We start from the raw sequence: 25803 nt of genomic DNA on the forward strand, positions 1-25803 counted from the left end.
TTCTCAGGAAGTACTCAAAACATGGATGCTTATTTTCACTCCAAATCAAGGAAAAGGTTACAAAGAATTGCTTTGTGCACTTGGCTAACATCTCTAATGGCAACTCATGAGCTAGAGAAATGGAAATTATGTTGTATGGTGAAATCTCCATGGAAAACAGCAATAATGTAAGTTCCAACCCAAGGAAAGTAATAAGAACCCAGTGAAGTTGAAATTCACACAATGCACAATAACAAAGTCTATGTTTAAGGAAAGTAAAAACTAAATCTAAAAGCCAAATTAGAGGGCTTCCCTGGTGGAGCAGTGGTTGAGAGTCCGCCTGCCGACGCAGGGGATGCGCGTTCGTGCCCTGGTCTGGGAAGATCCCACATGCCGCGGAGTGGCTGGGCCCGTGAGCCATGGCCGCTGAGCCTGCGCGTCCGGAGCCTGTGCTCTGCAACAGGAGAGGCCACAACAGTGAGAGGCCTGCATACCGCAAAAAAAAAAAAAAAAAAAAGCCAAGCCAAAGTAGATAAGGAATTTCTATATTCCTTGAAATCAGAGCTCAGCAGATGAGAGAAATATAAATATTCAAGTGAAATTAGATACTGTAGTGAAATTGAAAGTTTTTGAATATTGTTTATGTTACTATAATTTTTTTAATAGAAATAACTTCTCTGTATTTCTTTTATTTATACTCGCTCAACACATGTTATGAAATCCATAGTGTGTAGCCACATCTTTCTTGGTCTGGGGCTCTATGGAAGTTCACAATTTTGGCCTTTTTATAATAAAATAAAGACGTCTGTGCCAAGATGCCACTCTACCTTTGTTTAGTGAATCTACTTTTCATTGAGATACAGCCATAAGTTGCCCTGTAATCAAGAAAACAGGACAATGATTACTATAAGAAATATGCTCTTAAAGAAAGCTCTACTAATATACAAAATGCATAACACTCAGTGGTGGGGAGCTCGAAAAAAAGGTCATTTTTATTTGAAAATGAGTCTGTAATAATCACAATTAAAATTTATTTCAACCTCTTCTTTCTTTCTTTAGTTTAATCCTTGCAGTAACCCTTAAGCCTGGACGTTAGCCCATTTTTCAGATGACACAACAAGGCTTAGTGAGATCAAGTGATTTATTCAGTTATAAAACTCCTAAAGTAGCAAAGCCAGGAGTCAAACTGTGATGTGTCTGACTTCAAAGTCCATGCTTTCCCACCACACTCTATTACTTCTCCTTAGTAAAGCTTACATATCCCTTTTTTTGGAGGATATTAAGCTTCTTTGGGCTTTAGCCTCCCTCCAGCACGTGGGAAAATCCACTCCAATTGACATCTCGGTATCGTTACTTGAAATCACTCCGTAAATTCTTTTCAAGGTACTTCATGATCAGTAAACCATATGTGCCCTCGATTAGCATAGGGTAATTTAGTCTTGTCATGTTCTAGCACTGGTTTCTAAATTTTATTAACTCTCAAAACCCTTTGTTCAAAGGAAATCTTATAGGAAAGCCCAAGACATAAACAGAGTTGCTGCTGGAAGAGAGAAGGGTGAGCAGTGCATTGATAAACTGACCATCATCAACTGTAGCCACATTTATTGTTTACCGAGCACTCATGCTGCCCTTAACTGTCATTATTTTAACTCACTAATCCTCATTAACTCTCATTTAATCCTCCCAACCACCGTTTTTACTCCCAACCTAAGAACCTGCCCATGAGTTAGGCATGTCTTACTCCGTGGGTGACAAAGAAGCCTACCACCCTTGCTTCATGGACCAGGGAAGTTGAGGGAGCCAGGCCAAGGCTGGTGCAGTTGCTCAGAGACATCAAGCTTCTTTTATCCTTTCTCCAAACCCTTAAAATGAGGCTTCTCTCCCTCTGGATGTTGAGGATGCACATTTGCTACAATGGAAGAACTAAGTGATCTAAAAATTACTAGGTTCTAGGAGACCTGTGAAGACTTTTCTCCAGATTCAGTCACTGTGGTTGGTAATTTCCTCAGGCCCCAAGGGCAGCACGATCCTGTTTCCTGGGTCTTGGAGCTCCCTTCAACTCATCACAAGTGGGCTGCTACTGTTTTTTCCCCCCCTTTTCTTGCTCCCCGTTTGACTTTGAGCTGCCTGTTCACTTCCATGATGATCCCAGGGGAAGTGGCTGCATTCAGAAGCACCTGGGAAGCACATCTTCACGACCTTTGGAAACCATGAATCATTTTGGACTTTTCACATACAATATCTGATTTAATTCAAGCTTCAGAGATGTTCTCTGTTGAACATTCAGACAATGACAATAATAGCAAAGATGTAGTCCTTAATAATGAGCCAGGCCCTGCTCCAAGAGCTTTACATACATTAATTTAATCTTCCAACAGCCCTATTATCCCCATTTATAGATGAAGAACTTAAGTACAAAGTGATTAAGGGACTTGTTGAAGATTGCATGATAGGAAGAAGCAGGACAGGCAATGTGGCTCCATTGTTTTTATCCACGATGTTGCCTCTAATAAATTTAAAAATATTTTACAGGTGGGCTTCCCTGGTGGCGCAGTGGTTGAGAGTCCGCCTGCCGATGCAGGGGACACGGGTTCGTGCCCCGGTCTGGGAAGATTCCACATGCCGCAGAGCGGCTAGGCCCGTGAGCCATGGCCGCTGAGCCTGCGCATCCGGAGCCTGCGCTCTGCAATGGGAGAGGCCACAACAGTGAGAGGCCCGTGTACCGAAAAAAAAAAAAAATTTACAGGTTATGATAACATGTTGAAATAAACTTAGTTGAAAAATAACTGCTAATTGTTAACATTCATCAAATGCCTAAACATGCTTATCTAAACTTGCATCAATGCTATGATTTCTCATTCAAATATGCAAAGGCAAATTGTTACACTATTGTATTTCTAATCAACTAAGATATGCACAATTAATGTACGTGACGTGACGTGACAGAGAAGCTAATTTGATAACCTTTTAGCAAATGAGCTTCTTACTGGGACTGTAGCACTGTTTTTCTGCTTAAAATATTAATTCTGGCAACTTGGTGTTTCTTATGTATCAGGTACTGTCCTGGGGTAGATTACAGAAGTCACAAATTCTTTGCTACATCTACTATGGAGAGTGGAGTCAGTTTCTCTTTCTGTGGAATCTGGGTTGGCCTTAGTGATTCGTTTGAACAACAGAATGTGGCATAAGTGACACTTTGGTCCTTCGGAGACTAGCTCATAAGAAGCTTCTGCAGAGATGTCTATCAATTTTTAAACAAGGGCCCACTTGAATAAAATGAGTCCTAGCAAGTTGCTGTCATCTTCTGCCTGGAATTCAGCAGGGTGAGAGGGAATGGCCAAGCAGCTTGAATGGAGAGCAGCAGGCAGGTCACCGCTGTCAGCATTACTGGGTCTGTGGTAGGGACTCGATAAACACCTTGTGAATTCAATCTGCTCGTTCTTCCTTTATTCTTTTAACCTGTCGTGTGCATTTATTTCCAGCTTAACGGTGGATGCCGGTGGTAAGCAGTAGTAGCAGCCAAACCCCCAACAGCTTGTTGGAAGACTCCCCTCATCACGTGCTTATGTTCTCAGTCCTAGTGAATGACGTGAGCTGAGGCAGGGCTGTTGCCCCCAGAGCTCGTCTGACGCAGCCCCTTGGTTCCCCCTCTCTTCCTTTATACCAACACTGGAGCTCTGACAGACAGACGGATAAGACAAGACAAAGTACTTGTTAACATTCATCAAGTACTTTGATGGAAGGGAAGATCTAAATGAGGGAGGGAAGATCTAAATGATACAGGATAAACCTGAGTAATATCGATTAAAATCTATACCCTGTAAACAGAGAATATGATTTTTTAAAGTGATCCTGGAATATTTTAAAATTAAGAAAAGACAATAAACTCCCCACAGTAAATATAATACACATAACATTCTCTGATCCTGATGCTAAAACATAACAACTAATAAAATAATCAGAAAACAAAACCACTACCCACACCAAACTGCCATTATCTGGGGGGAAAAAAACAGCAAAGAAAAAGGGAAAAAGCCTTCTTTTATACAACTTGTCGGTTAAGGAGGAAATAAAAACTGAAACTTCAGAACACCTAGAATATAATAGTAATGACAACACTAGTTCACCTAAGTGATTCAGCTTAAGCAGTACTCAAGTCCACACCTTAAATCTCATATTAATAATTAAGAAAAAATAAAAATGATTATACTGAATGCTAACTCAAGGAGTTAGAAAAAAACAACAGAATAGACTAAGGAAAGCAAAAAGTAGGAAATTTAAGGAAATCAATTAATTGGAAAACAGAAAAATAACAGAAGAGATGTTCAAAGCATACCACTTGGGGGAAACAAGCAAACAAAAACAACAACAAAATAGGTCAACCATTAGCTATCTTAATTAAGAAAACAAGGGAGCAAGCATAATACATAATAAGGGGGAAAGAGCCATATGCAGAAAAGAGGAGGGTAACTTTGCTCACCTCTAGGCAAATGAACTTGAAAACATGGACAAAATGGATGGTTGATGACCCTAGCTAAGACATAAAAACTACACAGACCAATTACCATAACAGATACTAAAAGAGCTGTCAAAGAGCTATTGCCAAACATCTACCAACACCAGGTAATTTCACTGAAATTTTAAGGAAGAGAAAATTCCAATGCTGTGCAAACTGTTCCAGAACTCAGGAAAAGGAAAAACATTTCCAATTTACCAGCATAAAATTAATAACAAAACTTCTTAAAGATAGCGTGCACGTGAACACACACACACACACACACAACTGCACTGATGAATACAGATGCAAATATATTAAATAAAATATGAAACATAATCTGGAAATATATTAAAAGAATAATACATATGGTCAAGTAGAGTTTATTTCAGGAACGCAAGGATGGTTCAAAGTGACAAAATATATTAAAAGGTCAAAGGAGAAAAATCGTATGATCATCTCCATAGAAAATGAAAAGGCATGTGATAAAATTCAACATGCACTCTTGACTAATTTATTTTAAAATAGGGATCAATGGATACTCCTTAACATGATTAAATGTATATATCTCAACCCAGTTCATTATAGCCAATATATTTTAACATTATTCTAGAAGTACTAGACAATGCAATCAAGACATAAAGAGGTATGCAAATTGGAAGACACGACTGTATAACTGGAAAACACAAAAGAATTAACTGAAGTACCATTACAAACATGAGAGTCTGGTAGCTGGGTAGAAAATTAACATAAATAAGTCATTAGCCTTCATATATACTAAAATCAGACTAAATTATAAACAGAAAGGACTTCCTTAATAATGGTAACAAAAATAATAAAATTTCTAAGAACTCTTGAAAAACATGTACAAGATCTCTGTAAAGTAAAATGCGAAGCATCTGTGAAGGAAACAACAAAAAAGACTTGAACAAATTGGGAACCATTTTTGGATAGGGCACCATGGTTTAGATAGAAGCTTTAACATGATAATGATGTCAAATTTCCCCAAGTTGACCTATAAAAGTAAAACTGTCCAAAAAAAAAAAAGTACAATGGATTTGTTTTGTAGAACACAAAAAAAGGGTTGATTCTAAAGTTCAAATGGAAAAATAAGCAAGAATATTTGAACATTTAAAAATTACTGTTATTAAAACAGTGTAGGACTGGTACAAAAAAAGAAAGGCAACTCAACTGAAGAGAATGGAATTAGAGTCTAGAAATATATCCACATAATATGAAAATCTGCAATGTGATAAAAGGGCCATTTCCAACAGCAAGGAAAGGACAGACTTAATAAACAGCCTTGCAGGAACTAGGTAGTTACCTAGGAAGAAAAACTGGAGCCTTAAATTCAGGATAGATCAAATTTTTAAATGTGAAAAGTCAAATAACAGAAATACCCAACTGTACTTTTAACATTCAACCAGTAGCAGATACACTTTTTCCCTTGAAAAAAAGTACAGAAAAAGAATGCATAGTATGTTACAATTTGTATTACATCATATAGCATTTATACATATAGATACATTTATGTATCTATATGGTATTTCTGGAGGGTATACAAGAATTGGGTCTTGGTACCTGTTTCTTTGAAAGGGAACTAGAAGATGGCTGTCAGGGATAGGAGAGAGACTTAATTTTTTTACTGTTTGAATCAAGAAGATGTATTAGTTAATTAAACAAAGAAATTAAAATATATGTCAGAAAACAAAAACAAAAAACCTATACATAATAGTATATAATTAGTAGGAGCTAAACAAGGTTAATTTGGTAACCCAAATTCTGCCAGTAAAATATTGTATAGGGGTCTAAAATGTATCTGAAAATAATATAAAAAGAGAACTGATAGAGTTACTGACTCTTATAAGACACATCAATTAAAAGGCAGGTTTTTCAAAGGCAAAATAATGTCCAGGTCCTTAGGGATTTTTTTACCCTTGAGAACTGGTGCAAGCTACTACTTTACTATAAGGGAGTTAAGGAAGACATCCCCTCTTTAATTTTTCTTCTAGACACACTGCATACTTCATGGCCTGAATTTGTATATGCACCAAATGAACAAAAATAAAGAGAAACTTTGATTTAAAAAGTACCTCAAGGCAATACAAAAAAAAAGAAGTCATTTTAATTTTTGATACATATTAAAACATTTCAGTCAGTTCTTCCTGACAGCATAACAAGACAAATACACAAGACCTCAAACATGCTTTAAAATGACATTCAGCAAAGTATTTAAAATTTAATAAATAGCAATAATCACACACAAATACATTTTTCATACTCACATTAAGCTACTAAAACAGACAGCTAAAGAATAAATAAATGGGAATTGACAATAAAAAAATATGCGGGGTTTTGCAATTCACTTTACTTAAAAAAGGGAGGTGATCTGAATGATTTCTTAATTTGCTTTTCAACATGTAGCATGATCCTCCCCTTGTGAATAAAATATATTGAAAAAATCACTTTCTTACTATAATGCAGTTTTTAAATACAACAAATAAATATGAAACCAGCAAAGCAACCTCAAGTTGTAATAAAAATGCCCCCTCACGCTCCCCGCCGTAAGCTATGGAAATATATAGTCATTATGATAGCAAATAATAGTATTTAAAGTGATAGTGCTTCTGCACTAAACTCATCTGAGACCTTGATATGATTTTAGTGCAAATCCCTAGGGTCCAATACAAGCATAACCCTGTATCAGGGAAAGACATCACCAGTTGGAACTTATCTTGTACAATCTTTGTACATATTTTATAAAGTTCAAGATTTAATGCATAGTAGAATATCTTCATCCGCTTAATTCTGTCCTTAAACAGAGATAAAAAAAGAAATGACTTGGGCTTTTTACCATTTGGTTTGTACCATATTAGAGTATTAAAGTCAACATTAGAAAATTTATAAAAGAGTTTTGTTTTTGCCATTAATTTATCTAATCTATCTAAATTTCACATCATTGCATGTTAAACGTAAGAGAAAAAATTTTAGACAAAGTTTTTTTCCCTTTGACAAGCTCCTATTATGAAATCTAATAATGTTTAGACAGATGTTATACAAATAAAAACAGGTGAGAATAAGGACTTTTTCTCTTTTTATATTAACAACCTTAACATCTAGTATATTAAGTTACAAGATGTATTGGCAAAAGCATAAAGGGTTCAATTAAAAGAAGGTATTATTTTGAACAAAGAAACGTTTTAACATAGGATAGATAGAAACTGACAGTCAAATGAGTTTTAGCAGCCATATCTCTACTGCGAACTACAGTACCGGGATGAAAACAATTAGAAACAAATGGAAGAACATTATTGAACAATCTGAATACATAATGCATTTTTAGCTGCTAAAATAGTAAACTCTAAAGTTTATAGAGTTACAGGTGTTTAATTTAACCATGCAGGCTAACATATGATAGTAAGAAATCACCCTGCATTTTTTCTCTTTTTAAATTAAAACTAGTTTAATTGTAAAGTTACAAAACAATGAATGGATATTGCTCCAACTTGTATCCAATCTCCCTGATGGGATTCTTGTACCTAACAAAGTAACAAAGCTTCATCATCACTCGTTTCATTTTTCATCGTTGCTTCTAAGCAAGAGTCTGGTATCTGGGCAGTGTGGACAATACCGCAGCGCTCACAGGGGCCATCGCGATTACTTGGTCTTACTCCAGGGTTTGCTGCACTATATGGTTGTCTGAACCTCTGCCCTTGATCGGAGGCAAGATCAAGAAGAGGTCTGGAGCAGTCATTCACATCAAAGTCTGAAGCTCCTTCAGAAACTGGAATTAGCATTTCGACATCATCATCTTCTTCTCTTCCATTTACCCCATTATCAAGTTGTCTCAAAGGGCTCTGGTTCTGACTTACGGAGCTTGATCGCCCTAATGTAAAACGTACCCAACGTAGCCCCTGAGTCATACGACTTAGCGCACTTGTGAGCTGGTGACGCGCCGGACTCACACTTGGGGGTTCCGCGCTTGTCACATCCCGTCCGGTCTCTGTGTGACCACCTCGGGTATTCTGAGTGGAGGAACTTCCACTTGCTCCCACTGTTGCTTCTACAGCTGTTGTGGGAGGGACTTTTTGAGGCAAAGGAGCTGCAACCCCGCCAGATGCTCCTACCGTATCCCTTCTCTCATTTTCTGTGTCTGTGTCGTCAGATTCCACAGAAAACAAACTTCTGTGAGTATGATTTCTTTCAGGTTCTCTGCTGGTACTCTGACTAGGGGCAACCTCATCCCCATCTGCTGAGACCAGAGCCAATGACCCTGAATGGCGTGATCTTGCAAAATTAAAAATACGATTCCAGATGTTGCTGGACCTGCCTGCCATAGGAAGTCTGATTGAAGTAAATCCGAGCTGAGACCGTACAGCTAGCCTCAGGTTTTCCAAAACAGAAGCCTGCAAAAAAAAGATAATAATAATAAAAGAAAGAAAGAAAGAAAGAAAAGATCTTAAGACAGCTAACAACAAGGTATTAAGATGGAAAACACCCTTCTATTCAGCATGTGTTGTGGATGAAAGTTCTATTACTCATTTCACGGTCTATGGAGGATGAATTAAATTCTCTCATGGATACAGGCTCACCTCACTCCAGAATCTAACCTATAACTTGAACCACTGTTCATTGTGTTTAAGATTTTCTTGATACTTCATTTCACATATGAACTTTAAAATGATGTTTAATGCCAATTACAACAGCAATTTTGTTTCAAAACTTCACATAGTAATCCAATCCTAGAAATGCACCAAAGATGGAAAATAATTTGATACTTCTTCAGCTAGGAAGATAGAAGAATCTCTACAATAATTCTCTAAATGACCTAAAGGAGTGTGAAAACCAGGCTGTTTGTTTTTTTGTTTTAACACAGAACAAGTTAGACTTGATTTACAAGGTTGAAACCTTCCAAAACATGTAAAAGTTATATCTCACAGTTGGTTCTCAAGGATTTGTTGAATGAGTGGATATTGAGGATTTATTTATATTGTCATAAACAAAGAAATTACTGTATTTGTAATGCAGCACAGGAAACAAAAAGCCAAAGAAATTAATTTGTTTATAGAACTATTCAATGGTATTTGAGACATTTGGGTTCCTTCTCAATCTTAAAGAGTTAAGTCTTATTTTCTACAGCTTCATGTTAAACATAAATTATAACCTTATTCTTTGAAAATTGGTGATTTTTAATTAGTGCATATGGGAGGTGACCTTATTGCCCAACTGAAAGAAAAATCATCTAGATTTTCTTTTTTCTAGGAATGACTATTGGAATTAAACAAAACAAAACACTACAGTATTTACAAAAACAGTCTTTAAGCTCCATCTAGTGGTTATAAAAAGGAGTAATCAAACTTGGAACAAACAGAGCTTTCATCAATCTGGCATTTAGTATTTAAAATACAGTATTTCCAAGAAACAATGGTGAATTGATATACTCCCTTTCAAATGGTGATACAGTTTCCCTCTGCCAAATGAATGGCTCTTGCCTTTCCCCCCACAGAAAAAAAGAAGGGAAGAGAATAAGAAGATGTGATAACGTATGTTTTCCATCTCTGTTTATGACTGGTATTGAAGTAAATCCAAGCTGATACCGTACAGCTAGCCTCAGGTTTTCCATATAGATTTGTGATTTCCATATACACCCTTTGAACATAATCCCTGGAGTATAATTCACAGAAAGCTAAGAAGCTACTATCACAGGAATATTTCATAGTCTAGCCTTAGTAAATAACAGATTGTCAATAAGAAATCTGAATATCAGCACATAAAATTTACTATATGAATGAGTAAGGTTTTTCACCAATTGGGAATGTAACTATAAACTAACTGAAAAAAAAAAAAAGTGGCTCACATCCCTTTGAGCTCCATAGATTTGGTCCTCCTCATCTGGCATTCACGTTCTAGTTCTAAGGCTTTGTGTGAGCACTGTCACTAAATCCAGAAATGAATACAAGGCTCTTCAGATATCCTCCCCTCTTATGCAGCTGCCACCCACAATGCCTTCAGCACACTTCAAAGCCGTCTTTAACAGTACAGTCTGTCAGTGAGATGAAGCTCTCTACTGGCTTCAAAGTCTGTTTAATTAAATGATTGCCAATTTAACATTAGATTCTACAAGGGGATCTCATGATTGTTTTAGGAATCATTTTATATACTTCTTCCATTTATGAAGCAGAAGAAAAGCATTCTTCAGAAAGGATTGCTATTTTGAATGAGTTGGTAATCAAAAGATTCTTTTTCTTTTTTTCTTTCTTTTTTTTTCTTGCAGTACGCGGGCCTCTCACTGTTGTGGCCTCTCCCGTTGTGGACCACAGGCTCTGGACGCGCAGGCTCAGCGGCCATGGCTCACAGGCCCAGCCGCTCCGTGGCATGTGGGATCTTCCCGGATCGGGGCAAGAACCCGTGTCCCCTGCATCGGCAGGCGGACTCTCAACCACTGCGCCACCAGGGAAGTCCTATTGTTCTTTTCAAAAACAAATAAGGAAATTTGATAATTTATTACCAAAAGTTTCAAACATAAGAGTGTAATCTCATTAACTGAATAAAATCTAGTTTCCCATTTGCAAACATATTTTACTTTAAAACTTTGTTGAAGCAGAATTCCCTCACAAGGGTAAATTATAACCCTACAAAAACGCTGTAGTAGGTAGTAAAGAATTGAAACCTTACCCAAAGTGAGGTCTGACCTTTGCCCTTTACTTCTGGGATGAGACCTCAGACCTTGGAATGTCATCTTTGACAGGAGTGTCATTGCATGGAGACTTGGGCCAGCCAGAGAGTTGCACTGCGTTTTAGGTGGAGGCTCTGAGCCACACCAATGTGATGTAGCGTGGGAGTGTTGAGTCAGCAGAATCAGTCAACCTCTGCAGAGGCTAGAGACTGGGATCAGCCACATGTGCAATTAATCATGCCTATGTGATGCAGCTCCAATAAAAACCCTGGACACTGAGTTTGGGTGAGCTTCCCTAGTTGGCAATGTTTTGTGCATATTGTCACACACCTGTGTCGAGAGAATGACACTGTCCTGACTTTATGGGGAAAAGACAATTGGAAGGGTCGTGTTTGGTACCCTCCTGAACCCTGTCCTATGTGTCTCTTCCTTTGGCTGATTTAATCTGGATCCTTTCCCAGCAATAATAGTTACACCATATTATACTATTAAGTAAACAGCTTTCAATGAGTTCTCAGTCCTTCTAGTGAATTATCAAACCTGAGGATGGTTTGGGAGCCCCTGTACTTAAAATTGGTTTTAGAAGTAAGGGCTGTCTTGTGTGGACTGTACTCCCTCTAACTTCACAGTTGACCAACCTCTTGAAGGTAGCCTCAGGGTATAGGGGTGGAGTGATAGATGGTGAAGTGGGTGGATGGAATTAACCATCCTCTGAATTCCTACCTAAAAAGAACCCTTCCCCATGGCAGGGACAACAATATATAAAAGCCACAATGTAGGTTTTTCCTATGTTGCACACAAAATTCCAACCAGTGGAAGTTCTAATTACTTACTTAGCAAATTACATCAAATTCTCACAAAGATTTCCTAAAAGACTCAAATAAGATGACCGACTGTAATTGGAAACCTATTTACCAAAAAAGGAAATGGTCTTTCATTTTGAACAGAATTAAATTACTGAGAAAACAATGTTCATCAATTTTTCTTAATTCTGATACTGGGAACAATTTTTAGAAATGTTTCTGGATAAATTTACATTTTAAATGTAGAAACCTTAATGGCCTTAAGAACCCTGGCACAATTGTAAGCATTGAAAAAGAAATTAAAAAAGAAATTGCAGGGAACTATATTCGGTATCTTATAATAATCTATTATGGAAAAGAATCTGAAAAAGAATATATATATACGTATAACTGGATCACTTTACTGTACACCTGAAGTAAAAAATTGCTCACAAAAATTTAAAGAATTCAGAAACATTAATAAAGAATGAGTTACTATTTAAAGAAAATGATATGAATTTTTAAGCACTGTAAAATCCAGCTGTGAAGAAGTTTTTTCTCAAGTCAGGTAGAAATGTTAACTTAATTTCAACAACTTTTATTTTAATCTAGCATGTTACTAATCTATTACTAAGCATATCAACTTTAGTATTTCTTTTTAAATCTTTGAAATAGTTCAAGTAGAAAATAAGTTGTCAAACTTTACTTTTGAATTTTAACACACTAAATTATCCTCAACAGTAAAATGCTTAAGAATCACCTAACCAAATCAGAAGTAAAGAATGAAAAGTATACTTCTGAATTTGTTAAAATACAATGGAACAATCAGAGTTGACCCTTGAACAACATGGGCTTGAAATGCACGGGACCACTTATACGTGGATTTTTTTCAATAGCAAATACTATAGTACATGATACATGGTTGGTTAAATTTGTGGATGTAGAGCCCCAGACACAGAGGTCCGACTACAAAGTTACATGTGAATTTTCACCTGCACAGAGGGTGGGTGTCCCTAGCCCCCTCGTTGTTCAGGGGTCAACTGTATAATTTCAAATCCTCCATATATTTAATTCTTAATGTGACTGCAAAAATTCTGACCCAGTCAAGGATACTTTACCATTATATACAAGCATAGATTTCATTTTAAGAGGTACGGAAAGAGAGATAATGAATTGTAACATACCTGATTAGGTGGACAAACAGGAAAATCTTCAACTGGTGGAATTAAACCCTGAGCAATCAATTGTCCATAAGAGGGAGGAGCTTCTCTTCTTAACAATTCTGCTTCCACTCTGGACAACTGTGTTTCAAATGATCTTTGAGAGAAACAGGGGGATGAAAAGGGTTAAAAAAAAAAAAAAAGGCAAGCCAAAACAGTAATTTTTAAATTATCAACAATTAAAACAATCTGAATTTTAATATACTTGTTCATTTGTATAAAGCTTACTTAGCCAACATTTCATGAGTATCTATACTACCCTACACTGAGAACACAAAGATGAAGCGGACAGTTTAGCCTCATGCGGTTTTACACTAGGGGCCTGGATCACTAAGTTTTAATAAATTAGAAATCTCCGTAAAAGATAAAAGTACTAGATCTTTAAACCCCTAAGAACATAGGGGCTTGAGACTTCAGGTGAAAGTATTTGAAAATTCTTAGAAGACACTTTATTCAGCAAGTCCAACACATTTACTTTTCAGATAAGGAAAAGAGTGAAATGAGTCACCAAAACCCTTTCTGGAATAACTTGTTCTTAAACTCAAGACCTCTGGTCTTCGTTGTACTCCTACGTTGCAATGTAGTAAAACATTTTCTGGCCATTTATACTGAACCAAAGATAAGATGCACTTGGTTATTGTGATACTGTGCATCTATTCTTAGCTGTCTGCTATGTGACTTCTTTGTTGTATCTATCATTTGTAATTCTCCTGGGACTGACGGTCATGGTCTCCACAGGAGCTTTCTAGAAGGCCTCTCTGCCATCAACTTCTCCCAAGTCCAGTCTCTCCTCTACCACACGAAAGACAGCTCTCCCTGAAGGCCACTCTTTAACGCTGAACCACTGCTTACTTAACTGAGATCCTTCAACTTTTTTTTTTTTTTGCGGTACGCGGGCCTCTCACTGCTGTGGCCTCTCCCACTGCGGAGCACAGGCTCCGGATGCACAGGCTCAGCGGCCATGGCTCACGGGCCCAGCCGCTCCGCGGCATGTGGGATCTTCCCGGACCGGGTCACGAACCCGTGTCCCCTGCATCGGCAGGCGGACTCTCAACCACTGCGCCACCAGGGAAGCCCCCTTCGACTTTTATACCACTTTATTTTATAGCTCTTACAACATTTATATTTTTTGTCATCTAATTCTACCCACCACTTCCTTCCTTCTAACTGTAAACTGCCCATGAGATTACTCCTACTCATTTCTCTATTCACCTATATAATGCTTTCAACATAGAAGGTTCTCAAATTATCTGGAATTGTTGAATATTTATAAAAACCGAGGTTAAAGAGCAACAACCGAGAATTACAGCTTGCAAAATTCCTGTAAGACAGATTAACCTGAAATACAGAGTGGCTTTTCTCACCTCATAACTCTTAGTGTTTATGTGTTTTTTAATGTTCTTATTAGGCTTTTGAGTCATAGGCTTTTCATAGTCATTTTATAAATCATAAGAAGTATTTATTTCTCAACAATATAACAAAAATATATTGCTAATCTCATTAAAAATGTGTTGTAAATATTTGGGCCATGCTTTTACTGTAGAGAGCATAAGCACTATAGTTTTGTCTTGATACTGACCTTCGTTCAAACATTCTCAGAGAATAAAGCTTACAAGTACATCCCAAGGCAATGACCAGTAACAGGCCACAGATAAGGCTCCCTATGACGGCTGCAGTTATGACTCGGGTAGGCACGATTACCGGGCAATTCTCCTCATCGCTGCCATCGCCACAGTCGTCCTGAGAGTCACACACCCAGCTTTCAAACACACAACGATTGTTTTTACAATGAAAATTTCCTGGCTGGCAAAAAAAGCAGTTTTTTTCATCGGAGCCATTTGGGCAATGATTCTGGTAGTTGCAGCGATCAGAACGAGGGTAACAGACGCCGTTCCGGGAACATGGGAACTCTTCCTTTTGGCACATGGTACAATTGATTTCATCCCTTCCGTTTGGGCAATGCCAATACCCATCACAGCGCTGCTGCTCCGTATAACACCCCCAGTTCCCTCCGCAGGGTATTTCCCATGGCAAACAGAAGCCGTCTACTTGGTAAGTAGCATTAAATCCCCTGGCAGCGTTGACTTTATCGGCACAGAAATGTACCCTTATCTGTCCAGAAGAAGACACGACAGTGAGAGGTGCATGAGAATCAAAAGCAGTTAACACACGCAAAAGCTTGTGTGGATTCTCCTCTAAGCCATCATATATTTTGACATAATCACCATAACCAGTACCATCAAGTTTAAAGTCAGTGAAGCGTAAGATGACTTTACGATGATCACCAGTGTCTATTAACCAGGTGCAATTGCTTCCGGGAGGATAAAAGTCTGGATAATTGGGAGAATTAAAAGTACCATAAAAATATTTTAACCACTGCCCACAAGTTGGCACATCACAGTCTATCTCATCTCCAAGGTCAAGGCAGTCAATGTTCCCATCACATTTTAAAGATTCGGGGAGGCAAGTGTAAACTTTGGTAAACCGAGATAGACACTGGAACTGGTTGTAAGCACAGGGTTGGAAAGAGGCAGATGTTGGAGGATTCACTTCTTTGGCACAGATCTCTTCATCAGAACTATCTCCACATTCATCCATATTGTTGCATTTCCAGGCTGCTGGTATACACTTCCCATTACCACAACGAAACTGGTCACAAGCACAGTTTGGTTCCTCAGATTTCCCTGGGAGGACATTGGGAGGAGGGAGATGGAGAGATAAGGAGGAAAAAACATACTCTTTAAAGGGTATATAACAGCAAGTGGCATTTTTATCATAAATGCTGATTAGCCCAAATGATAGTTGGGCTTGATCAAAAAATAGGTTAAACTCTAATGGCAAATTAATATTGGCTTACTGATTACTCAACAACTTATTAAACACTTATGATTTGTTCCATGAAGATCTCTACAGCTGATCTAAAGAGAAAAGACCAATCCTGTTTTCACAGAAGCTATTTTACTGCAGAACATTTAGTAAAGTGATGTAAGATATGTAAGTCAGTAGGATGTATTGCCTAAGAATTTCAAATACTCTATTGTATAAACATTTTGCAATGAAGAAAAACTCCTCTATAATAATCACCTTTTCAAATCCAGTTTTAATATTCTTTTTGAGTTGTCTATATATATTATATATATATATACACATACACACAATATTTTGCTGTGTATCATAGCATATTTTGCAAGCCCATTATTTAGACTCAAATTTTTGCTAAGATTATCATAAGTTAACTTTATTCTATTTCTAACATTTCATATAACCACAACATGGTACTTCCATTTTATAACTGTTTTAATACAACTGCAAAATATTTTATGAATCTGAGCTAAAGGTATAAATTTACTCAACAAAACAGTAGGGAGAAGAAGAGAGAAAAGAATGGAAATGTTTATAGAATTCTGATTATCTTAGTGGACTATCTTAAATATACAACAATAATGAGGTAGGGAAAGAAAACCAAACATTAGATTCCTACAGTCCACACTGATGATGACGGCCAATGCCTACCTCTCCATTAACAACTTTTATTTACTGGCAAATAGGTGACAGAAAATGTGCTTCAGAACCTAAGTAAATATTACAAAGACTGTGCTTTTAATAAAAAAGAGAAAAGGCAGCATATGTTGCTAAAGGAGATCATGTAATCTCAGAAAATGTAAAATGATTTTCAACAAAAATTTATGTAACTCTAATGCTCTAAGTTCTTCATATTTGTATGATTTGCTCACTCTTTTTGGATAAAGTTTAATAATTAGCAAAAGAAGACTTCTGATACTACAAACTACTAAGGGGAAATTGATTATGTCTTTTCTTTGAAGGTGTAAAGACGAGGGTAATGCACACACACAAAAATACATTCTGAAGTAACTTGCAGGATACTGGTAAACACTTGAGGGGAAAAAGTTCCTTTTAAAATAAACGTATGCAAAATATTTAAAAAGAAAACTGACCTTAGTTTGTAAAATTAATCATTTTATTAGGATTATACAAAATGCCTTTTGGAGACCCGGATCTACGGTACCTGAACCTTTAGCCTCTAATTCCTCAATCTCAGCTGCCTTGAGGACTGAGTCACAATTAAATGGACATTGTTTAGAAGGCGAGTCCCGAAGTGACTGAGCAGTAAATACTATAGAATTCTGTTCCATATTTTTCTTCTTATTTAAAAACACACCTGAAAAGTATGCCAGTCTGAAACCCTTCCTAGAGATACTGTCATCGGAATGGAACCTGATCCAGACGTGGTCTTGTGAAGAAATATATGGTGGTGGGATTGTAGAACCACAGGCTCTGTAGCTTTCAATATTCTTGTATGTTTCTATCGTCAACCAGTCCAAACTGCATCTTCTGGACCCTTGAATATCAAAATCCTGAAAACTACAAATAAAAAGTCAGAAAAGCCTACTGAAAAGGAAATTTTGGAAAAAAATTTCATTAATAATACAAAGTAACTGAGGACTTTATTATAAGCCTCCATATATTCACTGATTCTCCTGGATCTTCTAGGCCCACGACTATATCATCAACAAATAATAATACTGCTTCTGTGTTCCTAACATTTGTATCTCTTTCCCAGATTCCAGAACAATACTTCTTCATAAGTAACACGAAATTCCAAAATAACGCTAAAAAACAGGAGACAGTTGGCACCTTTCTTCTTTTTCTTCTCCCTGTGTGTGTTTAGGAAGGACCACTTCTAATTCTTAGCACCCTAAATTGTTCTCTGTTTGAACTACTCCATAATTCGATGAACTGAAAGACACAGAGGAAGTCTGCCTTCTCTAGATTAGACTGGTTCATCTGCTTGCTTAATGAGTTTACAGCTTACATTTTCAGGAGAGCAAATCACACAAACCTGAGCCAAGTAAAAAAGTTAAAAATGAACAAACAAAAAACTTCCTCAGTGAAAAGTCCCTGAGTTTGGGAATACTTTTCTACATAAATGGTTTATAACCAAACGTTATCTTGTAGTTCATAAAATATGGGCATGAATAAAGGGCAGAAAAGTCAAATAAGAACCACATACAAAATTAGCCACTGCTATGAAAAAAGAAAAAACAAAATAGTATTTTCTACTAACATGTCTCACTGAAAAGTGAGATTCCTGCCTTAAGCCAAGTGACAATAAAGTTAATTATCCAAGGATTATTATACCAGGATATTTCCTCTTTAAATATTCTGAGTAACTATAACAAAGGCTGACAATTTGACTGCTTCCAGTTTTTCACTATTATGAACAATGCTGGAATCCTTATACATGTTCTCTCCACACACACATGAGTAAGTATTTCTCTAGGACAAATTTTTCTAGAAGTAGAATTGCTAGGTCAAAAGACACAATTCCACTTTAAATTTGATAGCAACACTGAGAAAAATGTTTATACCAACTCACAATTCCACCAAGTGTGTATGAAAAAGCACCTTATACTTCACAACTCTGGCAAAATGAAACATTTTATTTCTAAAGATTTGTTGCCAGTTAGGTGGATAAAATAGATTGATCATTGTTCTAGTCTGCATTTCCTTATTTACTGAAATTGAAACACTTTTTCCTATGTTTATTAGCTATTTCTAATTCTGTGAATCGCCTTGTTATATCCTTCATACCTTACAATTTGTTCTTATTTAAGAGCTCTTTATATAGTATAAACATGTATCTATTTGGGGCATGTATGTTATGCAAGATATATGTAGAACCACTCAAACCCTCATTCTCTCCAACAGTTGGTGCTGTCAGTTTTTCTTAATGGTATCTTTTACTGAGGAGTTTTTTTTTTTTTTTGAAGTATAGCTGACTTACACTATTATATTAGTTTCAGGTGTACAACACAGTGATTCGATATTTTTACAGCTTATACACCATATAAAGTTATTATTACATATTGGCTATATTCCCCTGTGCTGCACATGACATCCTTGTAACTTATTTATTTTATACATAGTAGTCTGTACCTCTTAATACCCCTCACCTATCTTGTCCCTCTCCTTGATCTCTGTATCTGTGAGTCTGTTTCTGTTTTGTTATATTCGTTAATGTGTTTTATTTTTCAGATTCCATATAAACTGAAAAATACAGTATTTGCCTTTCTCTGTCTGACTTATTTCACTAAGCATAATACCCTGTAGGTCCATCCATGTTGTTGCAAATGGTAAAATTTCACTCTTTTTTATAGCTGAGAAATATTCCATTATATCACATCTTCTTTACCCACTTATCTGTTGATGGATACTTAGGTTGCTTTCATGTCTTGGCTACTATAAGTAATGCTGCTATGAACACTGGGATGCATATATCTTTTCAAATTCTTTGGATATGAAGAGTGGAACTGCTGGATTGTCTGGTAATTCTATTTTTAATTTTTTGAGGAACTTGCATACTGTTTTCCATAGTGGCTGTGCTGAATGGGAGACTATATTTGCAAATGATATGTCCAATAAGGGGCTAATAATCCAAAATATACAAAGAATTCATACAACTCAATATCAAAAAAACAAACATCCCAATTAAAATATGCACAGAGGATCTGAACAGACATTTTTCCAAAGAAGACACACAGATGCCAATAGGCACATGAAAAGATGCTCAACATTGCTAATCATCAGGGAAATACAACTCAAAACCACAATGAGATATCACCTCACATCTGTCAGAATGGTTATTGTCAAAGCCACGTTGGCAAGGATGTGGAGAAAAGGGAACCTTTGTGCACTGTTGGTGGAGACGTAAACTGGTGTAGCCACTATGGAAAACAGTACGGAGATTCCTCAAAAAATTAAAAATAGAACTACCATATGATCCAGCAATTCCACTCCTAGGTATTTACTGGAAGAAAAAAACACTAATTAGAAAAGGTACATGCACCCCAAATTTCATTGCAGCATTATTTACAATAGCCAAAATATGGAAGTAATCAAAGTGTCCTTTAATATACTTTTTTTTTTTTTTTTTGCTGCACCTTGTGGCTTTGTGGGATCACAGTTCCCCAACCAGGGACTGAAACAGGGCCATGCCAGTAAAAGCCCAGAATCCTAACCACTAGGCCACCAGGGAACTCCCAACTTTTAATCAACTAAGATTCATGAAATCAGGGACCTGATCCAGAACAAAAGAAATAATCAATAAATACCTCTTCACATATACACTACTAGGGATTTGGTTTGCTAATATTCATTTAGGATGTTTAAAATACATTTACAAGTGAAAGTAGTTTTCAGTTTTTCTTTTATGCTTCAGAATAGTTTATGTAACAAAGACACTGTTTACAAACCTGTGCCTTGTGCCTCTTCAGAGTACAGATGATTTAGGGTAGAGATTTTCAATTTCTTCATGCTTTTTGGTTTAATCAGCTTTTCCTAAACTCATTAAGTCAGTTTTGATAATTTAAATTTTCTTAGAAATTATCATTTTATCTTGAAAGTAAAATGTATCATTGCAAAGCTTTACATAGTACTTTCATACAACTGGTTAAATTTTCATATCTGTGGTCTTTAAATTTGTTTGGATTTTCTATGTAGGTAAGTGTAGTATTGGCAAATAAGGAAAGTTTCACCTCTTCCTTTTCATTTTTTTTATACCACTAACCTCTATTTGTTGGAACGTTGTATTGACTGAGGTTCAAGTACAAGCAGTGAAAGCACGTATCCTTGTCTTGGTCCTTAGTGCTAAAATTAACTTCAATATTAAGTTTGATTTTTAAATTTCTTAAACAGATAACTTTTATCAGGTTAAGGACATTGCTTCTCTATTCATTTGGCAAAACTTGCCTGTTAAACTATCTGGGTGTAGAATCTTATTTTGACTGTTGATTTAATTTCTTTAATAGCTATTGCATTCATTAGTTTTCTAATTCTTCTTGAATCAATTTTGGTAACACACATGTAGAAAATGCTTCATTTCTTCTAATTGTATAAAAGTATCAGTATAAACCATTCATGATATTCCTTTACGACTTCTAAAATCTCTATTATTGTATTTATAACTATAGACACTTTTTTTTTTTAATTTTTATTTGTACCTTTCCTCTTTTTTCTTCACTCTTGCCTTGAGATCTGTCTTTGTCTATTTTCCTCACTCTTTCAGAAAACCAGCTTTTGGTTATTTTTTCTATTTAATTATTTTCTGATCTTTATTTTTTCTACTAAAGATTTGTCCTGTAGTTTTTCTTCTAAACTCTTGAGAAAATGCTGAGCTTATTTATTTTCCATCTTACTAATTTTTAAATCAATGCATTAAAGCTGTAAAATTTTCTAAGTACTCTTTCAATGTATTCCAACAGTTATAATATCTAATACTTTCATTATGGCTATTTAAAAATATTTTGAGTTTCATTGTGATTTCCATCTTTAATGCAGAAGTTATTTAGGAATACATTTCTGAACATATGTGGTTTTTTAAATTGTTGGTTTCTAATTTAACTGCATTATAATCAGAGAAAATCTGAAGGATGTAAAGTCTGGAAATACATTCAGAATTCCTTTATTTAATACATAATCAATTTAAAAATAAACGTCACATATGTCTTTGAAAGGAATGTGTATTCTCTATTCACTGAAATAGGTATAAACATTACACACCTATGTAATACATGCGTCTACTGAATCAAGCTTGTTAGTTTTATCAAATCTTCTCCATTTTTACTAATTGTTTTCCTGTTTAATGTATTAAATTCAGATTAAAATATATGTTTAGAAACTTCCACTGAATTGTGCACTAGTCAAACCTGGTCAAACTTGGTAACTCCCCCCACAGTCTGCTTTGCTTGTGTTTTATGCTGTGTTATTAGGTACACAACGTTGAACCAGGATTTTATCTTCCTAGTGTATTATTCCACTTGTCACTAATACTTTGTGTCTTAAGGTTAATTACAACTGATGTTAACCTTCCTGCACTAGCTCTCTCCTGATCTGTACTTCCATAGCTTATCTTTTCCTATCCTCATTTTTTTTTTTTTTTTTTTTTTTTGCGGTACGCGGGCCTCTCACCGTTGTGGCCTCTCCCGTTGCGGAGCACAGGCTCCAGATGCACAGGCTCAGCGGCCATGGCTCATGGGCTCAGCCGCTCTGCGGCATGTGGGATCCTCCCGGACCGGGGCACGAACCCACGTCCCCTGCATCAGCAGGTGGACTCTCAACCACTACGCCACCAGGGAAGCCCACCTATCCTCATTTTTTAGACTTTCTGTTGGTGCCGTTTTAGGTATGTTCTTATTAAGCCCACTGGAGAGGAATCATATCAATCAACCAACCAATAAACCTGATCGGATAGTCTATCTTTTAAAGGTTACGTGAGTTTTTTTTGATCGAATAGCTTTTCTATTTGGGGTGGGGAATGGGGTTCTCATTTTCCTACTTTCCTGTATTCTTCTGTATTAATAGGTTTTTGAAGGTTTTTTATAAGTTTCTTTCCCTCTGCTTTGGTCTAATAAAGTCCAAGTAAGAGTATTCAGTGTTTCTATTCTCTCAAATTCTCAAATTCAGTAGAAAAATTTACTTTATTTTCACCCATCTGTAACTGAAATTTAACATTTCCTTCACTTATGAATATAAACAACAAACCATGAATAGTTTTTTTTTTAAATAAATTTATTTATTTTTGGCTGCGTTGGGTCTTTGTTGCTGCATGTGGGCTTTCTCTAGTTGTGGTGAGCGGGGGCTACTCTTCGTTGTGGTGCATGGGCTTCTTATTGCGGTGGCTTCTCGTTGCAGAGCACGGGCTCTAGGCACGCGGGCTTCAGTAGTTGTGGCACACGGGCTCAGTAGTTGTGGCTCTCAGGCTCTAGAGCGCAGGCTCAGTAGTTGTGGCACACGGGCTTAGTTGCTCCGCGGTACGTGGGATCTTCCCGGACCAGGGATCGAACCCATGTCCCCTGCATTGGCAGGCGGGTTCTTACCACTGCACCACCAGGGAAGTCCCATGAATAGTTTTTATAGTACCTCTCACACTGTCACCAATAGAAATCACAGATAATTTCATCTTACATTTCAGTTTTAATAGAGATCTAGAATAACTATTTACACTCAAAACCACTTTGAAAATAGTAATTGTTAAAAGCATGGCTTGCTCACTAATACGTTAATAAATAAGCATATATGTACTATCATATTATAAATTTGTAAAAATACCTGATAGCTATATTTCAGGAATAATTGGTTCCCTTTGTAATGCTATGTGTTTTGTTTTATAAATTTAAAAACATTCTGAGAAAGGATCTATAGGTTTCACCAAACTACCGAAGTGTTTGTGGCATAAAAAAGGTTAAGAAAAAAACCCCAATATATTAAAGTGTACAACATCTGTAGTAAATCTGTTCCAACTTGATTTTCTTGGCTGTTTTGGTTAGTATTAAAGTTTTTCAAACATTCTAGAAATTTGGTTTGCACCCTTTTCTTTTGTGCAAGATTTTTGGTGCTGTTTTTGTTTTGTTTTTAAAATTTTATCTCCTCCTATGTTCCTCCACGGCATCTGTTTTGTAGCTACCTCCACTTAGGTCTCCATCCCAAAACCAGTCCTAAGATGGTGGTTCAGAGTAGTATTATAGACCCGTCACAGAGTCAATGGGAACTTAGTTAAATTCCTATTTATTATGGTATGTCTCCTACCTTTCTAAGCTCTCAGTCCCATGAAAGTTCAAGCAGTGGTTAGTAGAAGTTTTTTTCAGCCTCCTTTCTTGAGCAAAATATCCTGACCCTACTCCTTGGCTTCAAGCAGGGAACAAGAATCCAATCCTCTATCTCCTGTGGATAAGGTGGTCTTTGTGGATTTGGGAAGATTTAAAGGGAAGGGATAAAAATGTTTATATATCACCATCTTTAACCAGTTTTATAAGGAGAGGTCTAAATATTGTTTGTTTATAGTCGGTAATTTTAGTTTCTTTCTTTTATCTAGATTTTAATTATTTTAAGCTCAGGAATGAATGCTGATTTTGTTTTTACCAAAAAGCTTTAAAACATCTATCTAGTCTAGATCATCATATACCTTTTCTCTGACTTGTTAATATGGTAAATTAATTTAATATTTCCTAATATTGACTCAATTGTGTGTCTAAATGAGCTGAATTTGATTATGGTATAAATTTCTTTTGAACAATATATTTAAGATATTACACCAATGTTCACAAGTGAAACTTGACTTTCTTTGTGTATTATGTGGGTGTGTCATCTTTTTAAAGTTTGGTATTGCCATGTTAATGGTTTCAGTAAGAACTAGGACGATTACTAAAATTACTTTCTGATTTTATGAGGCTGGCTGTGTAAATCCAAATTTGTTAACTCCATCCAGAATTTAGGAAATCTTCCCTTAGATGTGGAGCTCACCTCCAATATTGTTCTGCATTTCACTATTTTGCTTGGTTTTTAGCGTAGCTTTGTGAAATCTCAGGGATCCAACACATGATCAGAACCAGATGGCAGTACTCCATGTCACCTCCTTTGTGCTGGCAAGAATTTCCAAGTTTTACATAACTGAGCTGGTAGGCTGCAAATTTAATTTGGGGTTGGATTTTTTTTTTTTTTTTTTTGCGGTACGCGGGCCTCTCACTGTTGTGGCCTCTCCTGCTGTGGAGCACAGGCTCTGGACGCGCAGGCTCAGCGGCCATGGCTCACGGGCCCAGCTGCTCCGCGGCATGTGGGATCCTTCCGGACCGGGGCACAAACCCTTGTCCCCTGCATCGGCAGGCGGACTCTCAACCACTGCGCCACCAGGGAAGACCTAAAGTTTGATTTTTAGGTTACAAGAAAAAAAATCTCCAAAAAGTTTAGTTTTATGTTTAAAAAATATTTGGAATCCCTATGGTAAGATATTACTTTGTAAACACATTTGTACTTAGTCATGTTGTAAGTAACAGAAAATAGGCATATTGTTCAGATTCCAACACTGGTACTGCTGCAGAAGGATAACCTTAATGATACATCCTACCAATCCATCAAGCAAGGGATCATACTTCTCACAGAGGAGTGTTACAGCTTCCACAGAAGTTCAGCTCCAGTGTTCCAAAAGATGTGGCCTGGGGCAGAGAAGAACCAAAGGAAAACATACCATATGTCCCTGTTTTATGGCTGCCACAGAAAAAAGGGGATAGACTACAATTGTGTTCCTCAAGAGACTGGTTTTCTCATTAGTTAATTAATATAAAAAAGGAACATGGAAAGCTTCAAAAATAGGCTAAATTTACAATCTCATTTGTAAAAAATCGTAAAATTAAGGGATATATGTCTACGATCTGCAAGGTCTCTTCCAAATCTAAAATTCCATGATCTTTACCTATAAAAATGTAATTAATGAAAGAATGTCAAAGATGCCTTTGCGCTGTCTCTGTGACAGGAGTGGCATTCTTAACTGTGTCATGGTTGTTTGTTTAGGTACACTATTTTTTTTTCTCCCCTTCAGGCAAATTTTTTTTTTCCTAATAGCTTTTTTTTTTTTGCGGTACGCGGGCCTCTCACTGTTGTGGCCTCTCCCGTTGCGGAGCACAGGCTCCAGACGCACAGGCTCAGCGGCCATGGCTCACGGGCCCAGCCGCTCCGCGGCATGTGGGATCCTCCCGGACCAGGGCACGAACCCGTGTCCCCAGCATCGGCAGGTGGACTCTCAACCACTGCACCACCAGGGAAGCCCCCTAATAGCTTTGATATAATTTCCTTAAGCAA

The 25803-nt window shown here is 36.8% G+C and overlaps 1 protein-coding gene across 2 annotated transcripts in view; it reads right to left on the bottom strand.

The window, feature by feature from the left end:
* Nucleotides 1–6577: 6577 nt before the first annotated feature.
* Nucleotides 6578–25803, bottom strand: part of LRP12 (LDL receptor related protein 12) — a 79267-nt gene continuing 60041 nt past the window's right edge. For both annotated transcript variants that reach the window (XM_081258766.1, XM_081258765.1), the window contains 4 exons: nt 17333–17535; nt 14732–15836; nt 13117–13249; nt 6578–8880 (listed from right to left, as the gene is read on the bottom strand). In XM_081258766.1, coding sequence (XP_081114892.1) covers nt 8014–8880; nt 13117–13249; nt 14732–15836; nt 17333–17535 — 2308 coding nt within the window. In that variant the 3' untranslated portion in view covers nt 6578–8013. The remainder of the gene's footprint in view (nt 8881–13116; nt 13250–14731; nt 15837–17332; nt 17536–25803) is intronic.

Source organism: Mesoplodon bidens, assembly GCF_964165515.1.
Source record: "Mesoplodon bidens genome assembly, chromosome: 16".
Taxonomy (NCBI): Eukaryota; Metazoa; Chordata; class Mammalia; order Artiodactyla; family Ziphiidae; genus Mesoplodon; species Mesoplodon bidens.